This window comes from Chelmon rostratus, chromosome 21 (assembly GCF_017976325.1).
Source record: "Chelmon rostratus isolate fCheRos1 chromosome 21, fCheRos1.pri, whole genome shotgun sequence".
Classification (NCBI taxonomy): Eukaryota; Metazoa; Chordata; class Actinopteri; order Chaetodontiformes; family Chaetodontidae; genus Chelmon; species Chelmon rostratus.
Genome location: NC_055678.1, coordinates 13,872,008 through 13,895,155, shown reverse-complemented (window position 1 = coordinate 13,895,155; position 23,148 = coordinate 13,872,008). Strand labels below are relative to the sequence as shown.

The window sequence follows — 23,148 nt, the reverse complement described above, 5'->3', positions numbered from 1 at the left end:
ATGGAAAAAAAAGATTACTTTATCTTGTGGCTACTAATAAACTACAATCTGTTCAGCAGTGACTGCTTCTGCATTTATGGCTGTTCACTCCCAAAGTCAGTTCACAGTGGGACAGGACAGGGGACACTTACTTGAGGACAACAATGTACATGTTCTGGCCAGGGAATGACAGATGGTTTACAAGAGGAGTGAAGGAAGCCATCCATGTCAAACTGGAAAGACCATAACTGAACCGAGGGGGTGGCCTAAGACACCACTTATCAGCCACAATGCTGTACTCAGAAGCCTCTCCAGGCAGCTCAACAGCCATTCACACCAAGAGTCAGGTGCCCCTGATGACTCATGATGGTCGAGCTGGAAAACCCCACCCTTTCACGCCAGCTACGTCTCTCTCAGGTCTGGGATTTCCCATCACTTCTCCACATTTGACATGATTTCTCTGAATATCTGTAAAGAAATAAGTTATGGCAGCCTGCGCACAGTGAGAGCGGTGACAGACCGGAGTAGGCTCATTGTAAATCAATAAAATATGTTTTAATCACTATTTTGTGTCACTTTATTGAATGCTTTCATAGTAAGCTGTGTTCTGTGATTAGGTTCCTAGCGTCCCTGCTCACTGTACATGATCCCTTACTAAAATGAAACATGACGGATCCTCATGTTCTTGTATTGTCGCTCTTTGGAGAACGTAACGCTCAGTTAGGCTCATCTGAATTACAGCCATTCACTGCAGGATACGGGGGCGGAGTCTTCATACCGTTCAGTTGACAGACTTCCGGGTAGGATGCACTCATGTATACTCGCTCATGGCTCCTCTTTGGGAAAGACCGGCACGATGGCGGACCAGAAGTACTTCTGGTTCGAGCGAGGATCGAGGAGCGAGGACGCGACAATTTTGAGAAATGAGATGCACCCCATGACCCTGCAAGAGGATAAATACCTGAGACTTCCCACCAGTCAGTTACAACTGAAGAAGTCTTTTGGATGAGAGGCAAAACCTCTTCTAGAACCTCAAACAAGTCCAATGTTTGATTCATCCCGGCAGGAAACCGTGTTTGGCGGCAAAGAAGTGATAGAAATAGAAGAAAAACAAGAGTTAATGTTGGCATTGCTTTCCACCGCTGGAGGCAGCTCTTGTTGAGTAAAGGTTTGACATTAGATGCAGCATTTCTTCTAGATTTTTCAGTGAAGTTGGTGAAGAGGGGTGGAAACCCCAACTGTCTGGTGATATGAATGCGACAGGTGGCCACTTCTTACATACTGTATAGCACCTTTAAGATCCTATACAGTTTTTAGTGTTAGTGGACTTCACTGCCTTGTTGTCACCCCGGTTCAAATATATTTAATGATGGACACAAATTCCTTCTCTGCTGCGAGCAAGTGATTTCCATGCTCTTTATTTTTTTATGTGCCTTTTTATATTAAGCACAACCCATTACATTAGTGGTCATTCACTTCTCTTTTCTCGACAGCTGAAACTCTTCTTAATGACACATGGCTTGAATACATAGTGCTTTTTAACACTGAATATGAAAGAATCTATGTTGAGTGCTATATTTATTCTCCTGTCTATAATAAGTGTTAATCTGTGCTGTTGCACTGCGTGGGAAGGCCTATTTTTGTTCCATGTGTTTGCAACTACTATGGGCACTGTGAAACCCTGACTTTGTTTTCACACTGCAAGCAACATCAACAGTGTTTTTTCTTTCCAACGTGTTACAGACACAGAGGCTACTTCATTATTTAAACTATATGACCTCAACAATATGTTACGAAAGCATCAAAAATACATTATTTGGCTGTTCAGCACGTTAACCTCCACAATACAATGAAAAAGAATCTGATTTTGGTTTAAATGCCGAGCTGTGAATTGTTAGTCTTCCTACTCATGGTGAGTGTTTTCTCAACCACGCTCTCTTTGTCTGCTCTCTCAGTGCTGTGCAATCACACTCCAAATGAATCATCTGCCACTCTGAGCGCATTGTTTCTGACCAGGTTACCTGCCGCACCGGTTCTGTACCAAACCGAAAACTCCGGCTGAACCCCTGTCATTCTCTGAGCTGCCCCTCTCGCTGTTTAAAATGGATCACTACGCAGCTGAAGAACAACAAACAAGACTCCTGTTTCTTTTTGAACAGACACAAAAAAACAGCGATGACAGAGTGAAAGGCTTTTGTATATGTAACACCCCAAAACACAAAGATGACAAGAGAAATAAGCAATGGAAGTGAGCATGCTTCTGTTGAGGAGAATGACTAATGAATATGTCATGCATCCTCCACACTTACAGCTGAAAGTATTGTTGATGAAGTAATGAAAAGTCTTTAAGCATCTATGGCAAATGGTGTCACAGCAAACATTTCTACATTTCTCCCAATTCCCCTAAAATTTTATGTTTTGAGCCACAAATTATCATTATCGTCACCTAAACAACCCCACGAAGTCCTCAATCTGATTCCTGTCTGTAAAAATGCTAATCTGACAAATCATTTACCAACTGCTATTTAGTTTCACTCTAAATTTAGACGTGCACATCATTGCCATGTCCCTCGTAACAAGGAACATCTAAAGACGTGCAGAAAATCACACTTTGAGACCTGTGATAATTAATTTTCACTTCCAGATGCTCCCTGACACCTTAATGGATGCATGGCTGCCTAGCAGCAACCGTACGTGGAGCACGGCTGACGTTAATTTGGCGCGTGCGTGTGCATGTTTGTGTGTCTGTAGGAATGCATCCATGCACCGGTGTGTTCATGTACCAGGCATTGCAGCAGTGTTTGCACTCATGCACGTCTTGCACCTTTTCATTTCCCATTCTGGATGAAGGACATATTAGACTGATACTGATGGAGCCTGGGCTCTTTATTCTCTAAAGGAGATTCCAGCTCTGGTTACCACACTGACCATGCAACACTGGTCATCTGAAACCCAGCACCTACAGCCACCTACAACCAGTCGCCTCCATTTGTCACTTTCACCACATGGCTGCACTTGTAGATTCATGGTACACTCTGCTATATATCTTCTGCCTGAAGGTGTGAAGCACAGCTAGCTTTCCTGAACCCCATGATCATCAGTAACTGCTATCATCTTTACACATCAGGAAAAAAAAGGCAAGGATAAAAAAACTCACATACAGCTGAATTAGAGTGTACATAACATTCATAAATCAAAATGTGCATTAAACATGCAGGCAGCCTATCACATTGCATGAAGCGATTCTCACCCACAGTTTTTTTTTTTCCACCAGCTACAATGAGGAAGGTTGTGTTTCCTGTCATGGCTGCCACTGCCTAACCTTTTTCCATTTTTGCCTGATGAGGCTGGCGCTGGCCGGGCCTTTCAGCGCAGCCGTCTCCTCACTTTCACTGCGCAGTGCTGAGACACTCTGGCTCTCTGCCCTGCAAGCCTCCTCCTCCTCCTCATGCCGCCGCTTTGCTTTGTCTCTGACCGCCCCAACCTGCCCTGCACCCACCTCCCCCCCTACCCCAAGGAGCAACAACAGCGCTCCATCCAGCAAGATGTAAACTAACCTAGCACAACACCAACACACCCTCCTCCATTATTCATCTGCCCCCTTTAATGAGTTTTCCATTCACCTTCATGCATCTATCACAATTAAAAGAAACAATTATTGTGTTTGATCACTTTAATTTCATTGACATTACATCGTGCAAATGCATCTAACCTGAGTGAAATGCTTTCCTGTGTGTAAAGTAGCAAAACGAGTGAGGGGGAGCTAAATAATGGAGCAGAAAATGGAACATGAAGGTGCATCTATTAGCCGAAAAAACAACAGAACACAAGGTTTAGTGCTTAAATGCATTTGTCTGTCACATGTTCATTTATCTTTTGAAGCAAATTATATTTCTCCAAAGTTTGCTTACCTCACAACAACCAAACTGTGTCCCTCAAAGTGTGCCTGCAGAGGTGCTACATTCCCGATGATCAAATCTTGCGCAAAATTAATTTGATAATTAATCCTCCTCTGTGACCCTCTTTTCCTTTTACACTAAAGAGCTGTCTAGGCTTTCACCATCGTGCCAGGCCAAAAGATCGCGTGTCAATCACACAGATAATATGTTTGTTTACATACCATGATCATGAAAAGGAGGCCAGCTAAATATTTGATGGCTTCTTCAAGTTACCCAGGAACGGTCACCCTGTGACCCAACACTAGAGTTGGACCTCGGCACATCCAGTCATTGTTAAACACCTCTACAGGGCACTGGCTCACATTTGTGGGCACATGACTCGGGTTGGCAGATAATATAAAGCATTCTTAGGCTATCTGCTCTCTGTGTTGGACACAGTAATGACTCTCAGCAACTAGTGGTCCTCAATGTGCTGTATCAACTCATTCAGTTACAGAAGCTCTGCCACAGTGTGTGAGGTGATTGTTAAAAGAAACTGGATGAATCCAGAGGACAAAGGTGCAGGCACGATTATGATAAAAGCCTCTTTAAAAACGTAGAATAAGTTTGCTCATCTCTCCGTCGCCCCTGACCTCACTTTGACTCTATTGCACACACTTGCATACACTTCACACACTTTCTGCGTGGCGTCCCAGTGGACGGAGTTTAACCAAGCGTTCATCAGCACCCGTCTGCTGCAGGCGTTCGGCAATACTCGCCACGCTACTCGAGTCAGCCCACACGCGCATCAGTTGTCCTCCTCCTCCAATCTCAGCGTAGCTTCCCCGCGAGCTGAGACAATGTGAAACGTATAGTCCAAACAAAAGCCGAGAGAAAGACAAAGAGTGTGTGGGACGAGAGTGAGCGGGAGAGCTGGACATGAGACAAATGTCTGCGGCAACGCGAAAGGGCAATTAAGCACTTAGTCATGAAAGAACATCTCATCCTTTTATTGCCTTTATTGTGTCACTCCAACTATAACCCCTATAACAAAATATCTAATCACTGTCTGATATGTTTAGGTGTTTTGACTGTTCTCATTCATCATTGTGCCTTTACAAACATCGTCTCCTTAGAAAAAATGTACCTCAACGTGAGCTGCTGGAAACATTTTTTTAAGATGCTCCCCTCTTCCAAGGTCAGCCAAACAACAGATCACGTGTGCGCTGAAAACTGATTGCGCTGTAATTAGGATTAGGAGTGTTTAGTCTGTGCAGTTAAGACAGAAAAAAAGATTTGATAGAAACTGTTCAATCACAGGAAAAATCCCACGAGCCCACAGGATGTGTTCAAATCTCAGAGGCTTCAGAAAATGCTTGATTGCCTTTGAAATTAATATACAGTATACCATGACTCTGATGAGGACGATCACTCATAATTGAATCACTGGAGCACCAATTTAATCAGGAACTAACAATCACTTAATTCAAATGTGCAACAAAGAACTGCAATTGTGCTTCTTACATTGGAAAGCTTGAAAGGCTGTAAAGGTCATAGCTGCAGTGCAGCAACAGCTGCTGAAACATTAAGGCTATGACACTGTAATTTACTGTACAAGAATAGAATGGAAACGAACAGCTTTGAGTATTATAGTATGTTAAGGTCAGTAGAGTTTTTCATTTGAATGCTTGTTTGAGTTGACTTGCCGTCACGGTGGCGCCATTGTTTGCCTTATCTTGCGTGTTTTGACTGTGTTATAAAGTGAAAACGAGCTTGATATTTATTTAATGATGGTACAACTGTTGTCAGGACGGACAATAATGTGATCTGCATCAAGGCATTAAAGCAAGTTGACCAGGTAAGATGAGGAGATGGATTTCCCTGTTTACAAGCGTCTAATTACCTTATCGTACCTCCGTAAGTACAACATTAGATGACTAACTCCTGCATTATTCTTTACCCTATCCTTCTCCCTTTTTCCTGCTCCCACTGTTTCTTCCGCCATATTTCCCCCAGGGTCTCTCTGAAACCCCTAAATAATGCACACGGAGTGAAGGGCTTAAAGGGGCTGTATGATGGATCACTTTCCTCTTTCTGGAGCTGTTGTATTCTTCTTATACAGAAGCTTATTTATCATTTCCATAATGACACTGCTCTCAGGTGAATCTCTAAATAGTTTTATAAAGACAACCTTAAAAAAGAATCACTTTTTTTTTCCCCTCCATGATCCAGTTTTTAGCATGTGACGTCACGGCAGAAATGGGTCGCATGCCTGCTTTGATACTTTTATTTTGAAAGTATATTCAGAAATATAATTATAAAGATAAAGACATAAATGCGATGAAGTAACAGATTCCAACAAACTTTAAAGCAGCATTTTTCAACCGTTTGGGAGAATGTTTATTGATTGATTTAATAACTTTTTGGCCTGGGAAAGGAGAGAAAATGCCCCTGAGAGGAAACTGCTGTTCCCCAGCATGAATAATGCCTGAAACAAACAAAACCGCATGTCTACATAAAGTCTACTTGTAAGATAAAATGAAACTTTAATGATCCCTGTGGGGAAAACAGCTCATTGCAGCAGTAAGGAACAAACTATATAAGAACACAACAGATGCCTCGGGTTTAAATGAGGGGTCTACTACATTATGGTTACCACATTAGGACCCAGAGATGAATATGGGCAACACAAGCAGACCTTTTGGAGGTTATTTAGAGGTTGTTGCAGCTTCTGTGTCATTTGTGTATTTCTGCACATGCATTTTTCCTAGTGCAGCTTCGAGCTTGCTCCAGTAGCACATGTATATCCAGATTAACACATCTAATGTGTAATTACTCCACCTGCGTGGTGCAGTATTATAAAATCAACATTTACCACAGTGGGAGACACTCTCCACACACTGCTGCCGTGTTGCAAATTAGGCCTTATCAAACCAGAGTGAGCGCACTGTTATTGAAGTGTTTCATGTTTCGCATTTTCGTGCATCGCAGTTCACAAGCTGGCACGCTTCACATTCAGCGGTCCCGCTATGACTGCGCCATCTTTGCTGGAGTGAAATCATCCTTTCACCCCCCCACCCCACCCCCCTCTGCCACAGTAGCAGGTGACAGTGTGTGGAAAGTAACAGATTTCTGCTCTTGTCACTGCAACAGCCTTTATTTCATAGACTGAGACACTTGAAAATAAACGGCTAGAAAGGCTTATGAACATTTTCATTATGTCCATTAATAAGACTAAGAGTCTGCAGCCACACTAGCAGCTCTTTGACGCTGTACTTTCAGCTCAATGCTAACATGAACATGCTAACATGCTCACAATGACAGCACTAATATGCTGAGGTTTAGAGGGCTGCGTAGGAAGTATAGTGCTATATGACATGCAGCACCTGGGGAAAACATAAATGACCTTTCAGCATAGTGTCTTCACTATACCAACCCAGAGCTCCTGTTGCATTAAATCAGGCTTTTTGTGTTCACTACATCAGTTTTACGGACGTTAATCGACTGCAAACAAAGTGTTTATGAATTGCTCTCAAATTAGAACCGTTTGTCTATAAAAAGGAGATGTGCAAGTGAGCATCATTCCTCGTATTATTTTTCAGTTTACTGAAAGAACTAGCATATGCACTGTAATCTGTTCATTCATCTAACAGCACAGCACTGAGCTGTGTAGATGAATGAAAGACCATCCCAGCAAGAATGATTCTGGAAAAAAAACAACAGCCATTGTTTAACAGGAATGCTGTATATGAATGCATAGTGAGTCACTACTGGGCATTAACTTTAAAGCAGCCTGCTGCTGCTGCTGCTGCTGCTGCTCTCCCATCAGTTGTCTATTATAGTGAGGACAGTCATTTATTACTGAGGTAATGCAGTCTCCAGAAAGAGAGCAGAGAGAGCAGCAACAAGCCCACACTTCCACAGAGTGTATTTACCATGCATCAAACAATCATTTAAGTCTGGAGCTGTAATGAATGTGAGGTCTCAGATGGCTTTTTTTTAAAGTTGCTTTGGTAACTCATCAGCTGCTTGTTTTGCCCCCTGATCAAGAGCCCTCTTTTTTCAAACTGAGCATCGCTCGTATTTAATGCCACTTGAAAGGTTTTGACGCAGGTATCTCCAACGCACAGCAATCCCTGTGTTCCACACTGGCAAAGTTCAGTCTTCCTGAGGAGGTGAACTTGATGAACTGTTCAGGGCCTCAGCAGTTAGACTGGTGTGACCCCTGGTGGCTAAAGAGTGTAAGACGTTTGGTCAACCTAACTTCCAGCTGCTTGTCAGATGCTGATATTGCTCAGAAAAACACACAAACAAGTGAGTTCGTTTTATTCCATTTATTTGTTTATTATCTTTTTGCTTTGGTTGTTCAGCTGAAGAGAGACAAGAAGGGAAGAAAAAACATGATGGCATGCAGCAAAGGGCCCGAGACTGGAATCACACCCATGCCACTGTGGTGAGGACACAGCCTGGACACATGGGGGCTGTTACAGGTGAACTGCAGGGGTGCTCCAGTGAGTTCATTCAGTTAGTCATGATGTCAGGCCATCAATCAGGCAGAAGCTACAGCTGATGTCCAGAATTAGTCATGGCAGTCTGTCTTCATTCTGGGTTAAAGGTCTACTTTTTGAGGATGACCTAGTTTAGCTTGTTCTGATGTCCCTGCAGGCTCATCTTCCCACCGTGTCTCCTCGTCTGACCCCTTGTCATTCAGGAGATTACTTTACAGTCTCCCTTGAGTATTCCTTTACAAACCCTATTTTCTGTGTGCGTCACTCTTTAGGTCCTGTAGTGCTGTGTTGGATCTGTCCCCAGCAGCATGAGGACATAGTACCCTCTATATAGGACATGTTAATTCCACGTTTAAACTGAGGCCACCTACCAGGACACTGTTCACTTCTGAAGACAGTGCGACCCGGACGCCTGAGGCTGTCTGGTGTGTCAGCCACCGGACTGATGTCACCCAGTAAAACGTGCACGTTTTCTTTCGCTGTGTGCCCATGGGGCTCCATCATGTGGCCGCATGCAGGCCAAAGCGGTGCTGGAGGACAAAGAAAATGACCTCGAAAAGCCCCAGAAGAGGGGAGACTGTGCTTGTCAAGGTGACATCCAGAGTGTGAAAGGAGAGTGACCTGATAAAGTCCACGTTATGAGCTCTGGTGGTGTTTCGACTCGGCGATATAGAGCACCGTATCAACAAAACTGAACTGTAAATGTGTGCCCCTCTGAGATTATCAGAAGTCGTGTTTGCTGATCCACATTTCTGATTTCCACTCTCTGCTAGAAAGTGGAGCAGAACATAAAATATACTTTAGTCCCCACAGAATACAACAGCTAAAGAGGCTTTTCAAGTACATTTGGGCCGTAGCCGACTTAACCAAATGAACCACATTATTCAAGTGGAGGCCTATCATTCATGCAAGCTGGCTGAACTGCCAGCAGTCTGCACTGGCAAATACTGAGCTCAGCATTCAGACAATTTGAACCCAAGTCAGGCTGAAAATGAATCTCCAACCCCATCTGCAGGTCACTGTTATCAGTCTCTGAATGAATCAACAGGATCATGAGAGAGAAACGCTTCTGTCCGCTCTGAGTTCTGAGTGCAATTGAAAGTAACATGCAATCGTTATTATTATTGTGGAGAAAGAGAAGACAAAAATAAAACCAGGTATTCCATAATCTTGGACTAGGATTTAAAATACAGAAATGCTGAATAACAGCATTCTGAGTCGGTTTAATGCACAAAAAGAACTACAGCGCTTTAAATAACTATCCAAAATAACTGAAAATGCTTTCAAATTAAATACAAAATTTCATAATGATGCTCAGAATCACATTGTGCTCAATGGAGGGTCTGCTGAATACTGTAGGCCTGTTAGACTGAGTTCAAGAAAAGTCAGTCTGGTGTTCTTAATAACACCCATAAACTGACTCACTAAACACTTTTTTTCTTTAGTCTTAGTGAAAACACTGCAAATTCATCATCATATCCATGTCATTCAAATTAACATGTTCATGAACATAAACAAATGTGGACCTTCTTTACATGTTCAGGAAGTGTGTGTCAGTTCACTGAGTAGGATATGGCTTCACTACACCAAGTAAAAACAGCAGATTGAATGTAAGACAGACCAAATGTCCACCTACCCATTCACCCACCCACCAGACCTGTACCACTAAATTTAAGTGTTTTTACACACTTTCTGAAAAGGAGAAACAAACAAACAAAACAAAAGCAAGCAGTCAGACAATCACACAGCCACAAAAAAAAACAACTCAGAAGTTCATTCCTAGGATTCATGGGATTATATTCTCTGCTTCCACTTTTTCCACAAATGTCAGGAAAGCTGCCAAATTACACAGAATCTCAGAACAGACCTTTGCAGAGAGGCTCTTATCTTTCCTAGCTTTAGATACTGCATAATCTCTTTGATACTGTGAGAATGTGGAAGGGGCAAGGAGTCTTTACATCTGAACAGTGTGAGTGCAAAAGGCTGGCAAGTTGCACTTACAGTTGCTTGGATGCACACCCTGTGGTTCAGCACCAAATATGATATGAATACGCTCATGCAGTATAAACGTGTTGAACTAAAGAACATGTTATGATAGCACGTGTTGTACAGAAAGCGTCCTTTGGTTCCCGGATGTTTACCTCACTTGCTCTTTCCTCTTCCGTGTTCAGAACTTCATGGGAACCACACCATGCACACACCACAACGGCTCAGAATCTTAAGTGAAAAATGACTTGACCCAACTTCCTCTGTACTGCTGCCACATTTCTAGGGCTTATTACAAATTTGAGTACCTATATGGAAAAGCTGAAGAATAAATATTCAGCAGGGGTTCCTAAAAAGACGCAAACTGGAAAAGAGAAAACTTCACAGTTTTATTACGTGAATACAAGACATTACTGTTCAGACAGCTTAATTTGTTTCTCAGCAGTAGAATCACTTAAAATGAATGTGCATTTGTGTATTAAACACCAACTTTTAGCAATATAGAAAGAATGTGTGAAGCATTTATTATAACAATTTTTACACAGAAATAAATTAAAAATACAACTTGATCTTACATTACAGGTCACTCCACGCTGACAGGCTGCCTGAGCTGAACACAAGCCTAAAAGTTAAAAAAAGGACAATGAAAACATGGCTTTTCCCTGAATGACGGTGTTCTGGCATCATTAACTGGCCTGCAACAACTCATCCTACGAGATCAGTTTGTGACTGCGCTCTAGTTTCCTGTCCTTGGTAACTTGAACTCTTGGCAAGGAGCGAGGATATCGAGCATCAGGTCTCGTCTTGTGACTGTAAGTAAATTGGCTTGGCCTGCTTCCTCAGACGCTGCTGTGCTCGCAGTTTCCTGCCTTTCTGAGTTGCCAGTCCCAGTGGCGGTAGATAGGTCTACGGGGATAAGAAAAATTTGTCAACAACACAATAACTCACAGAGACGGAAAAATGATCTAATATGTCTACAACCCCAGTTCCAAAAAAGTTGGGGTGGTGTGCTAAACCTAAATAAAACAGAATGCAAGAACATGCTAATCCTTCTTGACAAACACAAAACAGTACAAACACAATATATTTAATGTTTTTCTTTATCAACTTCATTGATTTTTGTAAATATCTGCTTATTCTGAATTTGTTGCAGCAACACATTTCAAACACATTGGGACAGGAGCTACGAAAAACTGGGAAAGTTGTGGAACGCTCCAAAAACACCTGTTTGGACATTCCACAGGTAAGCAGGTTCATTGGTAACAGGTGATAGTATCATGATTGGGTATGAAAGGAGCATCCTGGAAAGGCTCAGTCGTTCACAAGTAAGGATGGAGCGAGGTTCACCACTTTGTTGAAAAACTGCATGAGCAAATAGTCCAACAGTTTGAGAACAACATTTCTCAATGCATAATTGCAAGGAATTAAGAGATTTCACCATCTACAATCCATAATATCACCAACAGATTCAGAGAATCTGGAGAAATGTCAGGATATATGAGGCCAGGCTGAAAACCGACACTGAAAGCCCATGAACTTTGCTCCCTCAGGCAGCACTGCATTAAAAACTGCCATGATTGTATAAAGGATATAAATACATGGGCTTGTGAACACAAACCTCATTGCTAAACACAGTTCATCGCTGCGTCTACAAATGACCCTACCTTGCAAAGCCAAAGCCATATATCAACAGCATCCAGAAACACTGCCGACTTCTCTGAGTCCAAGCTCATCAGAGGCGGACTGACGCAAAGTGGAAAAGTGTGCTGTGGTCTGATGAGTCCACATTTCAGATTGTTTTCAAAAATCCTGTCCTTCAGGCTAAAGGGGAAAAGGACCATCCAGATGGTTACTGTGCTGGTATGGGGGTGTGCTTGTGTTCATGGCATGAGTAGCTTGTACATCTGTGATGGCACCGTTAATGCTGAAAGGTTTTTGAGCAGCGTACGCTGTCATCCAGACACATCTTTTTCTGCTTATTCCAGCAAGACAATGCCCAGCCACATTCTGCACGTGTTACAGCAGCATGGTTTCATAGTAAAAAACTGTGGGTACTAGATTTGCCTGCCTGAAGTCCAGACCTGTCTCCCATTGAAAATGTGTGCTGCACTATGAAGTGTGAAATACGACCATCGAGACCTTGGGCTGTTGAGCAACTGAAGTCACATATCAAGCAAGAACGGGAAAGAATTTCACTTTCAAAACCTCAACAATTAATGTTGGGAGAAAACAATTGATAGGAAAAAGAGTGATGTAACACAGAGCATTACATTCAGAATGAGTGTATATTTACAGAAAACAATAAAGTTCATCAGTTTGAACATTAAATATATCGTCTTTGGATTGTTTTCAGTTGAATATAGCTTGAAAAGGATTTGCAAATCATTGCATTCTGTTTTTATTTATGTTTTACACAGCAACTGCTTTTTAATCTAGGTTATAAAATGAGGTTATTACTTACAGCCCTTGGATATGGGTTCCTGTAATGTAGACCTGTGGAAAAAAAGTGATAGTGTCAGTGTCAACTTGCTGACATTATATAAAAACTACAAAAGCAGTGGCTACAAAGCATCACTCTTTCAAAGCCAGGAAGAGTGATATCCTGCAGTCCTGCATAGTCCTACACAGAGCGTCTGATGCTCTCAGTACATGGATAACTTCTGGCATGTTTTCATTTAGAATTTAATATCTTTTGCCTGATTTGCCTGCCCGGAAGGTGAAAGGGCTAAACAGGCCGAACATAAGTGTAAAATTGCCTCTTTGCCCACAAGTGAACTAATCTCTTTTATATATATATATATATATATATATATATATATAAACAAAAAACAAATCATCAAGCATGGAAGAGAATAATATTTTCCTGATCTTAACTGTGTCAGTCGTTTCAGCCAGTTCTTATTTCACTTAACTGATGACTATATAAACCCTGCCCATGCTGAAGCTTCTGGTTTTTATGCAGAAAAAAAATCTGTTTTTGTCAAAAACATTCAAAAACATTACATCAGTGTTTACTTTTCTGCTTACTCATGTTGGAACACTCAAGACCTTTAGCTGAACTTCCTCAGTCACTGTGACAAACACTGCAGCAATATTGTTTCTATCACACTGGCTGACAGGCTCATTACTGTTACTGTGGTCCTCACCTGAGTAGGATAAGGCTGTCAAGACTTGTGTAAGGAAACATGTGGCACCCGTGCACTCTTACCTATTTCTATCCTTGCTTCACATTCTTCTATACACCTCTTTACTGATTCTTGATCTGTGAGCTGAGAAGGAGCACAAAGATGGAAAGATTGATCATAAAAACCGCTATGAAACTACTGCTTTTTCATTTCTGTGAGCAGTGTTGTTTGTTGTTCACACCTGCTGGTTCTGTCTAAACAGAGTCCGGGCTTCCTGAAGTATGTATTTCCTCTCAGTCTCTGTGTCACTCGTAACCCCGCTCTGTGCCTGCCAGGTTCGGGCAATGCGAAACACCCTCATGTACAGTGACAACACTGTCCTGCGAGTGGAGGCCATCATTGGGGCTCCAAAACAGCAGCTACCTTCACGATGAAGGGGTTTAAGCTGTACAGAAAAGAAAAATGGCATTACAACTCCTGTTTGTGTTTTCTCTGTGTATAATGACCAGTCCCTGCCAAAAATATATTTTTTTCAAGGTTGAGGGTGATACAATAATGATTATGTCCTTCTCTCATTTAAATTTACCTAATCACTTGAATTCATCTGTCTGTACTTGAGGACACTGTGACAAACAACTGGCTTCTTGTTTGATATCACTTTGCCTGGACATACATTTATGACCAAGTACCCAAAAAATAGAAGAAAGCCATCTGATGTTCCCAGGGTCAAATCCTCTGTTTCCAGCTTGTTAAAGGTGAATATTTTCTTTACTCCTCTATGACAGTAAACTAAATATCTTTGGGTTGTGGACAAAACAACCATTTGAGGATGTCATCTTTGGCTTTGGGAAACACTGATGGACATTTGTCAACATTTTCTGACATTTGTAGACCAAACAACAACCGATTAATAGAGAAAATAAACTGATAGATGAATTGACAATGAAAATAATCATTGCTTGCAGCCCTATGGTTAATAGTTCAAGAACAGCCTTTGCTGAAGTTGCATTTAGGTGCAAATTACCTTACAATCAATAACGCAATTAATCAAATTATCAAGTCCAGTTGACATGCACTGAATCTGGACCATTTGACGAAGTGCCTTCTTTTACGAGTTTGTTGTTTAGCCCTGAATGTCCCATCGTTCAACACTAGATGTCACTAAAACCAACACAGGGCTATTTCCAAACACAACCTTAAATAACTGTTACATGACTGACTGTAAGGTATAACTCGCATTTTCTGATATATGTTGCGGAAAGGACATCTTATAATAAGAATAATGCTATTAATGCTAGTTTGGATTAATTCTTGTTTGTCGAACAGAAAACATTAGGCAATACTTCATCACTTGTCAACATGAAGCTAGCTATCCCTCTTCGAGCATTCTCCTGATAATAACGCTAAGAGGTATCTGCTGTTAAAGAACGGAGATAACATTACTGTCGAGATAAGTGCAATTCACATTAAAGACTTTAGTGTTGTCGATTAGTATGCTACTCAATTTCGGTAAAATTACAAAACTTGACCTACCGACTGTGTCTGAACAGGCTAGACTGACAGTAGCTTACTCGGACAGCAGACACATTTGTCGCTCAATGATGACGTTTTCCCCAACCTGGTTTGTAAACGGACAGGTTGCAAAAAAAAAAAAAAAAAAACAACGAAAAAATACACTTGAAGATAAATGAGTGCCTCTACCGTTAATTGTGCATAAAGTTGGAGATGTTTTGCCAACTTAATGTAGTGGCCATAGATCTACAACTAGCTATTTATGAACCCAGCTTAAGCAATTTCGGATGAGTTTTGATACATTTTCCAGCGTTCAATATTATTCCCTCAAGGGTCTCTGTAAAATGCCATAAAAAACACATGCGCATAATAATTACTATTTGTTTTATAGTAACTTATCCGTCGGTGTGTGATATAGTATGTACAAGAACATTACTTTGTTCAAATTACAAGATATAGTGTATCGTTGCGGTCGCTGAGATGAAGATCAGCTGTTGGTTGCTTGTCGGCTGAGAGGAAGTGATGCAGGAAAATGCCCACAATGTAGCTACACTCAATGACTAAAAGGGGGAAGCACAAAGAAATTGGCTGCTTTAGTCCGAGATGGTCTTTTAACTCACTCCAAAGAGCGAACACAATTGGAATTGGATTCAAAAGCACACACTGGTCGCTAGATTTTTACTTATTATTTTTCAAAAGGCGGGGTATAATTCGATATTGATGTGGAAGTTTTTGTCAGCTGCCAGCTAACTAGTTAGCTAGCAATCTGAGTTAACACGACGAGTTTGCCTCAGTTCGTTCCTGGTCGTATACGCTACCTTAACCAACTTACCAACTACTTGGTTTGTATTGGCATTCCTGAAGTGATGTACATCCAATTCCACACAGTAGAATTTTCCAAAAAGGTAAGTTTCTTTATGGGGATAATTCTGGTATTTCTCGGTGTCTTAATCGAAAGACCTAGCTTAGCCAATAGCTAACTTTTAGTTAACCGAGCTGATGCTAGCTAGCTATGGCGACGTCGTCAGGGCCAGGCAGTTCTGATGTAAATGGCCCGGTGGCGGTGATGTCTTGTGAATCGATAACAGCTTCACAACAAGTACCATCTAAATAAGTGAGTGGTCAAAATTGTCATGTGTAAATAGTTATCAAAACACTGTTTTTACATTACATTTTTGAGTGGTGTGTGTGCTGTTAAGCTGACTTGATCCTGTTTGCGCTCGCGACTTCCCAATGAACATAACTTGGTAAAAAATAACGATAATTCCAGCTAACGGCAGTTAAGGTCAGCTATGTAACGTAACCGAGGCTGTGTTTCGACAACAGTGTTGCAGCTATCACGTATTTGTCTTCGAGCTCAACTTTGTTATCTGGCAGTTTTAGGACTAAGAATCTGTCTTCGTTGAACTGAAAGCTGAATACTCAAGTGTTGGCTAACCTAGCATGCTATCTTGATGAGGATAGTAATTCAAAATGTCTAATTAATAAGTAGGCCTTCAGATGTCGATCAAATGTTCGTTAGGTGAAGTTGGCCAGAGTTGGCCAGTGAGACATTTGCCTCAACATGCCCAGTGTAATGATCAGTGCAGTCGATTAGCTCCGATGCTGAAAATACGTGTTCTTTATCATGTTAGACCAAGAATCGTAGCTTGACAAGATCAATGATCACAGCACGAAGTTGTTTTCAGAAGTTAATTGGAAGTTGGGATTTTTACCACAGAGCTCATGAGCTGTAATACGAACAAAGCGTGACTGTGCCCCGTGAGAGGTCTGTCACTGGACACTTAGAGTTAGAGATTTTCAACCCCGGAACCAGTGATGTAAAAGTCCTGTCCACTTTGTACAATCTTTTTTCAGTACAAAATGTTCTTTGTAGTTATAAATCAGTAATTGAATCATCTTGCAATAAGGCAAACCGTTTTGTTTTTTTGTTTTTTTTGGTGCTCAAATGACATATTCATAGCATGTTGACAAAAATAGTCCTGCAGGTTTGGGTATGATGAGCTATCAATTTCTGCTTATGATGACAAGATAATGTGTCTTTTCAGCATTGCAGCATGTCAAGGTCACAATGATGGAGCAGAATAGAAAGACATTTTGATCTGTGGCCAATGCCTTCTGAGGGACTGTCTGTAAGTAATTTTCTGAAAAGCAATTTCTTTATAAGTTATCAAATACTTGATTAAGTTATGTACATTTTATGAATGTAGATGTGCAGCAGAAATATTAATTGCATTTACATTTACAAATGAAATCAGTCTACTTTTACATTAATTGGGTGGATAGAAGAGTGATTACTTCTAAACCCCAGTTTGCATGCAGTTTGCTCGGCAATGAAATTGTCCTCCTCCTGTCCATAAAAGTACCTGATGTCCTATCTTGCTTTTTGCAAGTTCTGCACATTATTTTTTTTTTATCCTCAAGTGTTTACTTGCCGTCACAGCCTTAGTTACCACAGTGATGTTGATTATTAGGAAGGCTTAGAAAATATGTGAGTCCCTGCAGCAATGTTACTTTTAAGCGTGACAGTATTTCCTTTTTTTCATGGTTTTATGTGCACTTTTAAAAAAACTGGAAAGGGGCACACATAACCAAATAATCACATATCTTTTCTTAACCTCAAAGAGGAAAGTGCTTTACATATAATTTTTGATGCTAAAGGTTGGGCATAATCACATTGAAGTCCATGTAAACGTAATGATTGCTACATAGTGCCATAGACAAAATATTGCAGTTGTCATTGGCAACCATAACAGCTCCACAATCTTGGTCCATGTTTGTGTTTGTAGCATATTGATTATTTCTGTGATTGCATTTTTTTTTCTTCATCTGCTACCATTACTGCAGGGATGTCGAAAGGCAGCAACACAATATTTACTGCCTGATGTAGAACCTGATAAAAGTCCCTCTGTCAGATATCTGATATTATGTTTTCATTCCTGATCCCAAGCAAAGATGACCACACAGCTGTTTACGTGGATACAGTACTTATGATTATTATGAAATATAATGGAACAAAAAGCTAAAAAGAGGGCATACATTATTAAAGTTATGTATTGGTTTTGTGTAGTACAGAAAAAATTCAATCAATAGGTTTGTTGTTAGCTGTGACGTTTTTCTTTAATTTCTGTTGTAATTTTTATGATAATCTACATTGCATGTATACATAACTGTGGTTTTCTCTGGTCCTCACTTTTTAGGGTTTTTAGGTCTCGCAGTACAAGACCTGGATCGTGGCACATTTGGCACAGGTAGCTTAACCTCTTGACCATCAGTGTTCAAAAATCCCAGTCGTTTGATTTTGTTTAAGAATAGCCATGGAAATATGGATCTTGACCTTTTGATTGTGAGCAAGACTGTCTCAGTTTAGAGCTGCATTCTATGGCAATTTACATTTTCAAATTGCTCTTCACCTCAGGCCTGAGGGTATGTTGAGACGTCTCGCCAGGCCAGAGCAGAGGCGTCTAGGTGGTTCGGACGGGGACTGAGGGTGAGGTGGAACGACAGACAGGGGACCAGGGAGGAAGACATGGGCCAGTGTGTCACCAAGTGTAAGAATCCAACGTCCTCACTCGGCAGTAAGAGTGGAGACAAGGACAGCGGCTCCAAGTCCCATCATAAGAAAGGAGGCGGTGCTGGTGGTGGTGGGGGCCACAAAGAAGAGTCCAGTGCCCCGTGTAGCAAAGCCACCAGTGAGCTGTCGAATGGCACTAAGGCACTGGAGGTTACAGTGGAGACACCGGTCATCCCTGCAGTGATGGGGGAACCACGGAAGGACGAGTGTCTGGACGGAGACGGGCTGTCAATGCTGCGCATTGATGAGCTGTTCTGCTGCTACAAGGATGAACACGAAGACGCCATCTTGGAGGAAGGCATGGAGAGGTTTTGTAATGACCTGTGTGTGGACCCAGCAGAGTTTCGTGTACTTGTTCTTGCCTGGAAGTTTCAAGCAGCTACCATGTGCAAGTTTACAAGGTAAGGTGGCATTTTGGTGAATGAGGCAGGTTGTTCTCACAGGTATTTGTTTATCAGGATAAACTAGCATAACTACTACACAGTTATCCACTATAGCATATAGTTCCTGCCCTGATGTAACTGCCAAATAAGATGCTGTTTTCAAGTATCTGCAAACACTGTAGCACAGACTGTTTTAAGTCACATATATAAAACATGTTGCATTTATTTTGGTACTGTATTATCCATTTCTCAGTGTGTCATAGTGTTCCAGTGTTAACACTATAAGGTCCTCGGTTAGATTTGTTTGTTGCATCTCCTACACTCTCCCTATTTTACCTGTTGTTATCTTCTCTGTCAGTCTATCCGGTGAAAAAGCCATAGCCCCTCTCAAATCTTGAACATTAGGTGATGTAACAATACCTGTTCTCACTGTCACTTAACAAAAGTCTCTAAAGAAATCCTGCAAAACTGCTTCATGAAACTGGTCCTTCTCTTCCAGTAACATGTTGTCAACTATGTTTCCTGAAGTGAAAACATTATTGGGGATTCCCTTAGCAAAACTGTGGCATTGGGGCCAGTAAAGGCATTTTGATTATTGGTTACATGTGGCCTGATCCATGTCAGACTCTTAACACCATTCACTCCATCATGCACACCAGCTGCAAGACCTCCTCAATGCACTGGATAAGTCACGCTATGTCTCATTTCAGTGACATTTTACAGGCTTACCACGCCTCCAAAGTGTTGCTTTTGGCTGACAACTACAATTGAACTTGAGTATCTTGTTCATGTTGGGGATTAAGAGAGGCAGTCCAAATCTTCCTGCACAAAGTTACACACTGACACTATATACAACACTGCGTACAAATGTCAGGGTATTAGGCAGAGACACATTTCTGAAGTAGACTGGCTTTACTCGTCTGATGTAGGGAATGTAAGGGAAACCCCCTGCTTGTTATAAAGACAGACTATTGGCACGTCTCCACATGACCAGCGCCATGTCCAGCTGCAAGTCGGCGATAATGTCACCTCTATTCCTGACCAGGCGTTTACTCCAGGCTGCTGGTGCCAATGAACAATTACACATAAACACATCCTTAAAACATTTTAAGTTGATATAAAAAGTTTTTAGAAGTGCAAAAGTATATTATCGCTGGTGTGCATGTAGGCACTTGAAATAACAGACGAATCACCCACTTATCAAATTGGGAGGTCACGCTAATGCACACAGTTGTCTGATGGTTTCTGATACTGATAACATGTTTTCAGGCAATTATTCCCTCATACTGATAACCAAAACATTTTGCACTACTAATAACTATCTTGATAACTACACCCCTAGCCAGAGACGCATCTTCCCCTCCCTGTACATTTTGACCTTCTAGCTGTGCGTCTTTCACTGTGCAGCGGTCCATCGATCCCGTCTGACACACTCAGTGTTCAGAAGCTCAACGAAACACACACAAACAGTATCCCACTGTCAGGTAGGAGGCACACAGGAAATGGATCCTGCTGTGCACTCCCACTCTGCAGTTAGTGAGATGAATAGAGTTGCCCGCTGGCTGGGTCACTTGTCACGGCTCTCCCTCTCTGATTTTTAGCTCAGCACTTTTCTATCCAGCGGCTTTGGACAACACCACTCTCTGGTTACCAACATGGTTCATTGTCAACCGATGCTTACTGAAGCTGTTTATATTACATTTGTCTGTGAAAGCCTATTATGTTGTATATCTGCCTGTGTTGAGGCCCACAACACTGAAGTGAAATAATGTGTGCCAGTGTTACATTGAAGGAATAAACAGATTTCAGCACAATTTTTATATGTTCCTTAAATTGCAAGGGACTGGGCCTCCTTCTTTGTCAGTGATGTTTGTGGTGTTGCTATAAGCCTGTGGCCCTATGGCTTCACAGTGATTTATTGTAGCTCTTAGTAACTTTATTCATTAGCTATCTCTGGCACTGTTAATTTAGCTCTGTTGAGTAGTATGCTCTTGCTCTATGCTTCTGGGCCTCATCATCCTTAGTGAAATGGTCCAGTATTACTGTTCTGATGTCTGGTCCTGTCTACTTTGTGTCACTAGGAAGGAGTTTGTTGAGGGCTGCAAGGCCATCCAGGCGGACAGCCTCGAGGGTATCTGCTCACGTTTTCCCTGCATGCTGTTGGATGCCCAGGGCGAGGAGAACTTCAAGGACTTGTACCGCTTCACTTTCCAGTTTGGCCTGGATGCTGATGAGGGCCAACGCTCATTGCAGCGCGAAATCGCCATCGCCCTATGGCGCCTAGTTTTCACCCAGGACACACCTACAATCCTGGAGCACTGGCTGGACTTCCTGGCGGAGAACCCCTCAGGTATTCGGGGCATCTCAAGGGACACATGGAACATGTTCCTCAACTTCACCCAGGCTATCGGGCCCGACCTGAGCAACTACAGCGAGGACGAGGCCTGGCCCAGCCTCTTCGACACCTTCGTGGAGTGGGAGTTGGAGCGCAGGAAAAAAGAAGAGGAACAAGCACTGATGGCAAACGAGGAAGAGGGGAGGTGTACTGAGACAGAGTGTTCTCCCACCACTGATAGACTTGAAACAGAGGGAAGCCGCGGCTCACAGACGTGGGGGGGCCACTGACCAGGAAACAAGAAATATTTGTAAGGAAGGGAAGGATATGACCTGCGTGTGAACTGTACATCTGTGAATCATTGGATGAATATTAGTATTACCATGACAGCTGTTCATTTCGCTCTCCTTTTCTGTTGGGGTGGGATTCCTGCTTTGCAACCTTATTTTTTGGTTTCTGAAAGGGCTCTAAGAACTGTTATGTTTTAAGCACTTCTATTTAAGTTATTGTTTTACTTTACCCTCCTTCCATGAGTGTTTTTAGTAATTGGACATGTGGTCCATTTTAACCTACACCCACCTACCATAACCCAGCAGATATAGCTCAGTAAAGGCTTGGTTTTAAAAACGGGCAACAGAAAGCCATCACATTTCCCCAGAATGTTCATATAGACGGTTGATTTTGGCATGGTAACATTGCTGATATGTTTTGTACAAGGAAATAGTTAATAATGAAGAAGAAGGGAAATGTGGGCAAACCTGTCTACAAATAATTTCTTACTACCAAAACATGAGATTTACCACAATGGTCAGTGAAATCATTTTTATTGGACTAATCTAGTTAGATTGTATGCTTTCATCTTGCAGTGCTGTGAGGATGAATTGGTTGCACTTGTATTGCCTTCCCAACTGTTTACCTGCAATTACATGGCTAACAGTGTGGATTACAAATCTGTCACAAGGGCATTTACTTTTTAAAAACAATACAAAGTTGCATTATCCATTTAAAATCCAAGTTGGTTTCCATGCTAACAGTTCCACCCTCTCTTCTGCGTTGAGTGTTTTTGAGTGCTAATAGTGCAGGGAGCGGCTTAGCTTGTTTAAGCAGCCGGCTGTGCTCCCCTTTGACCTCTAGCATGTACCATTTTGATGTCCACATATTTCCAAGAAGCGGTTAAGTGTATACAACACAATGATGCTGGCTTTTCTCTGATTCCTCATTAATCTCCTTTTAGGAAGTCTGTAACACAACAAATCGGCTAAAGCTAGGTCTTGGTCATTTCTCGACAGAAGATGCCTAAACCTGCATTACATTCAGGACCGTTACACTGGGCGCCACACAAAGCTTATATTGTTTACCTGCAGGAGTTTAAGAGTCTTCACATCCTTGAACTGCTATACAAAAAAGTGTGTGCGCACTTCACAAGTAATGTTGACTGCTGCTGGTGATGGTTGTAATGGATTGCACAAAACTCAATGGCATGCTTAGTTGCTATACTTGCAATGCTTTGCTGCGAGATTGCTGTCAACCACATTATTTCCATTTTAAACCTTTTCCAAACTGTAGATTGAGCTTAAGTATAGCCTGGTGTTTTGGGATGAGTGAATTAGTGTTAACTAGACACTCTGGCTAATCAAGAGTCCGTCATATGGGTCCAGTGTGGTAAGAGGATGGCCATAACCTTTTTGGTTTACATCTACAATGGTTTTATTTCAGACCCCCTTTGTCCTTTTTTATATAAAATGTATTGATTTATAATAAATAAAAACAGTGTTGAACTTTTGACTGTTGACTATGTAAATCACTGTGTAATTACTTACAATATCCCCTTCTGTCTATGCAACCTTTTGCTAAGCCTCGCTAAGTAC

General features: G+C 41.7%; 2 protein-coding genes across 3 annotated transcripts; one reads left to right on the top strand and one right to left on the bottom strand.

Annotated features, from left to right (window-relative positions):
- Positions 1 to 10,726: 10,726 nt before the first annotated feature.
- On the bottom strand, positions 10,727 to 15,931 carry lyrm1 (LYR motif containing 1). Of its 2 annotated transcripts, none has more exons than XM_041962531.1 (5): positions 15,821 to 15,931; positions 13,718 to 13,921; positions 13,560 to 13,620; positions 12,813 to 12,844; positions 10,727 to 11,257 (listed from the first exon to the last, which is right to left on the bottom strand). In XM_041962531.1, the coding sequence occupies exons 2-5, from the start codon at positions 13,874 to 13,876 to the stop codon at positions 11,144 to 11,146; spliced, it is 366 nt and encodes a 121-aa protein (XP_041818465.1). In that variant the 5' UTR covers positions 13,877 to 13,921; positions 15,821 to 15,931; the 3' UTR covers positions 10,727 to 11,143. The 2 variants fall into 2 exon arrangements, with proteins under 2 accessions (XP_041818465.1, XP_041818463.1); XM_041962529.1 differs by lacking the exon at positions 15,821 to 15,931 and adding an exon at positions 15,010 to 15,067.
- Positions 15,524 to 23,057, top strand: dcun1d3 (defective in cullin neddylation 1 domain containing 3). Its single transcript, XM_041962528.1, has 5 exons — positions 15,524 to 15,893; positions 17,037 to 17,120; positions 18,189 to 18,239; positions 18,407 to 18,963; positions 21,027 to 23,057. The coding sequence occupies exons 4-5, from the start codon at positions 18,518 to 18,520 to the stop codon at positions 21,568 to 21,570; spliced, it is 990 nt and encodes a 329-aa protein (XP_041818462.1). The 5' UTR covers positions 15,524 to 15,893; positions 17,037 to 17,120; positions 18,189 to 18,239; positions 18,407 to 18,517; the 3' UTR covers positions 21,571 to 23,057.
- The last annotated feature ends 91 nt before the right edge of the window (positions 23,058 to 23,148 follow it).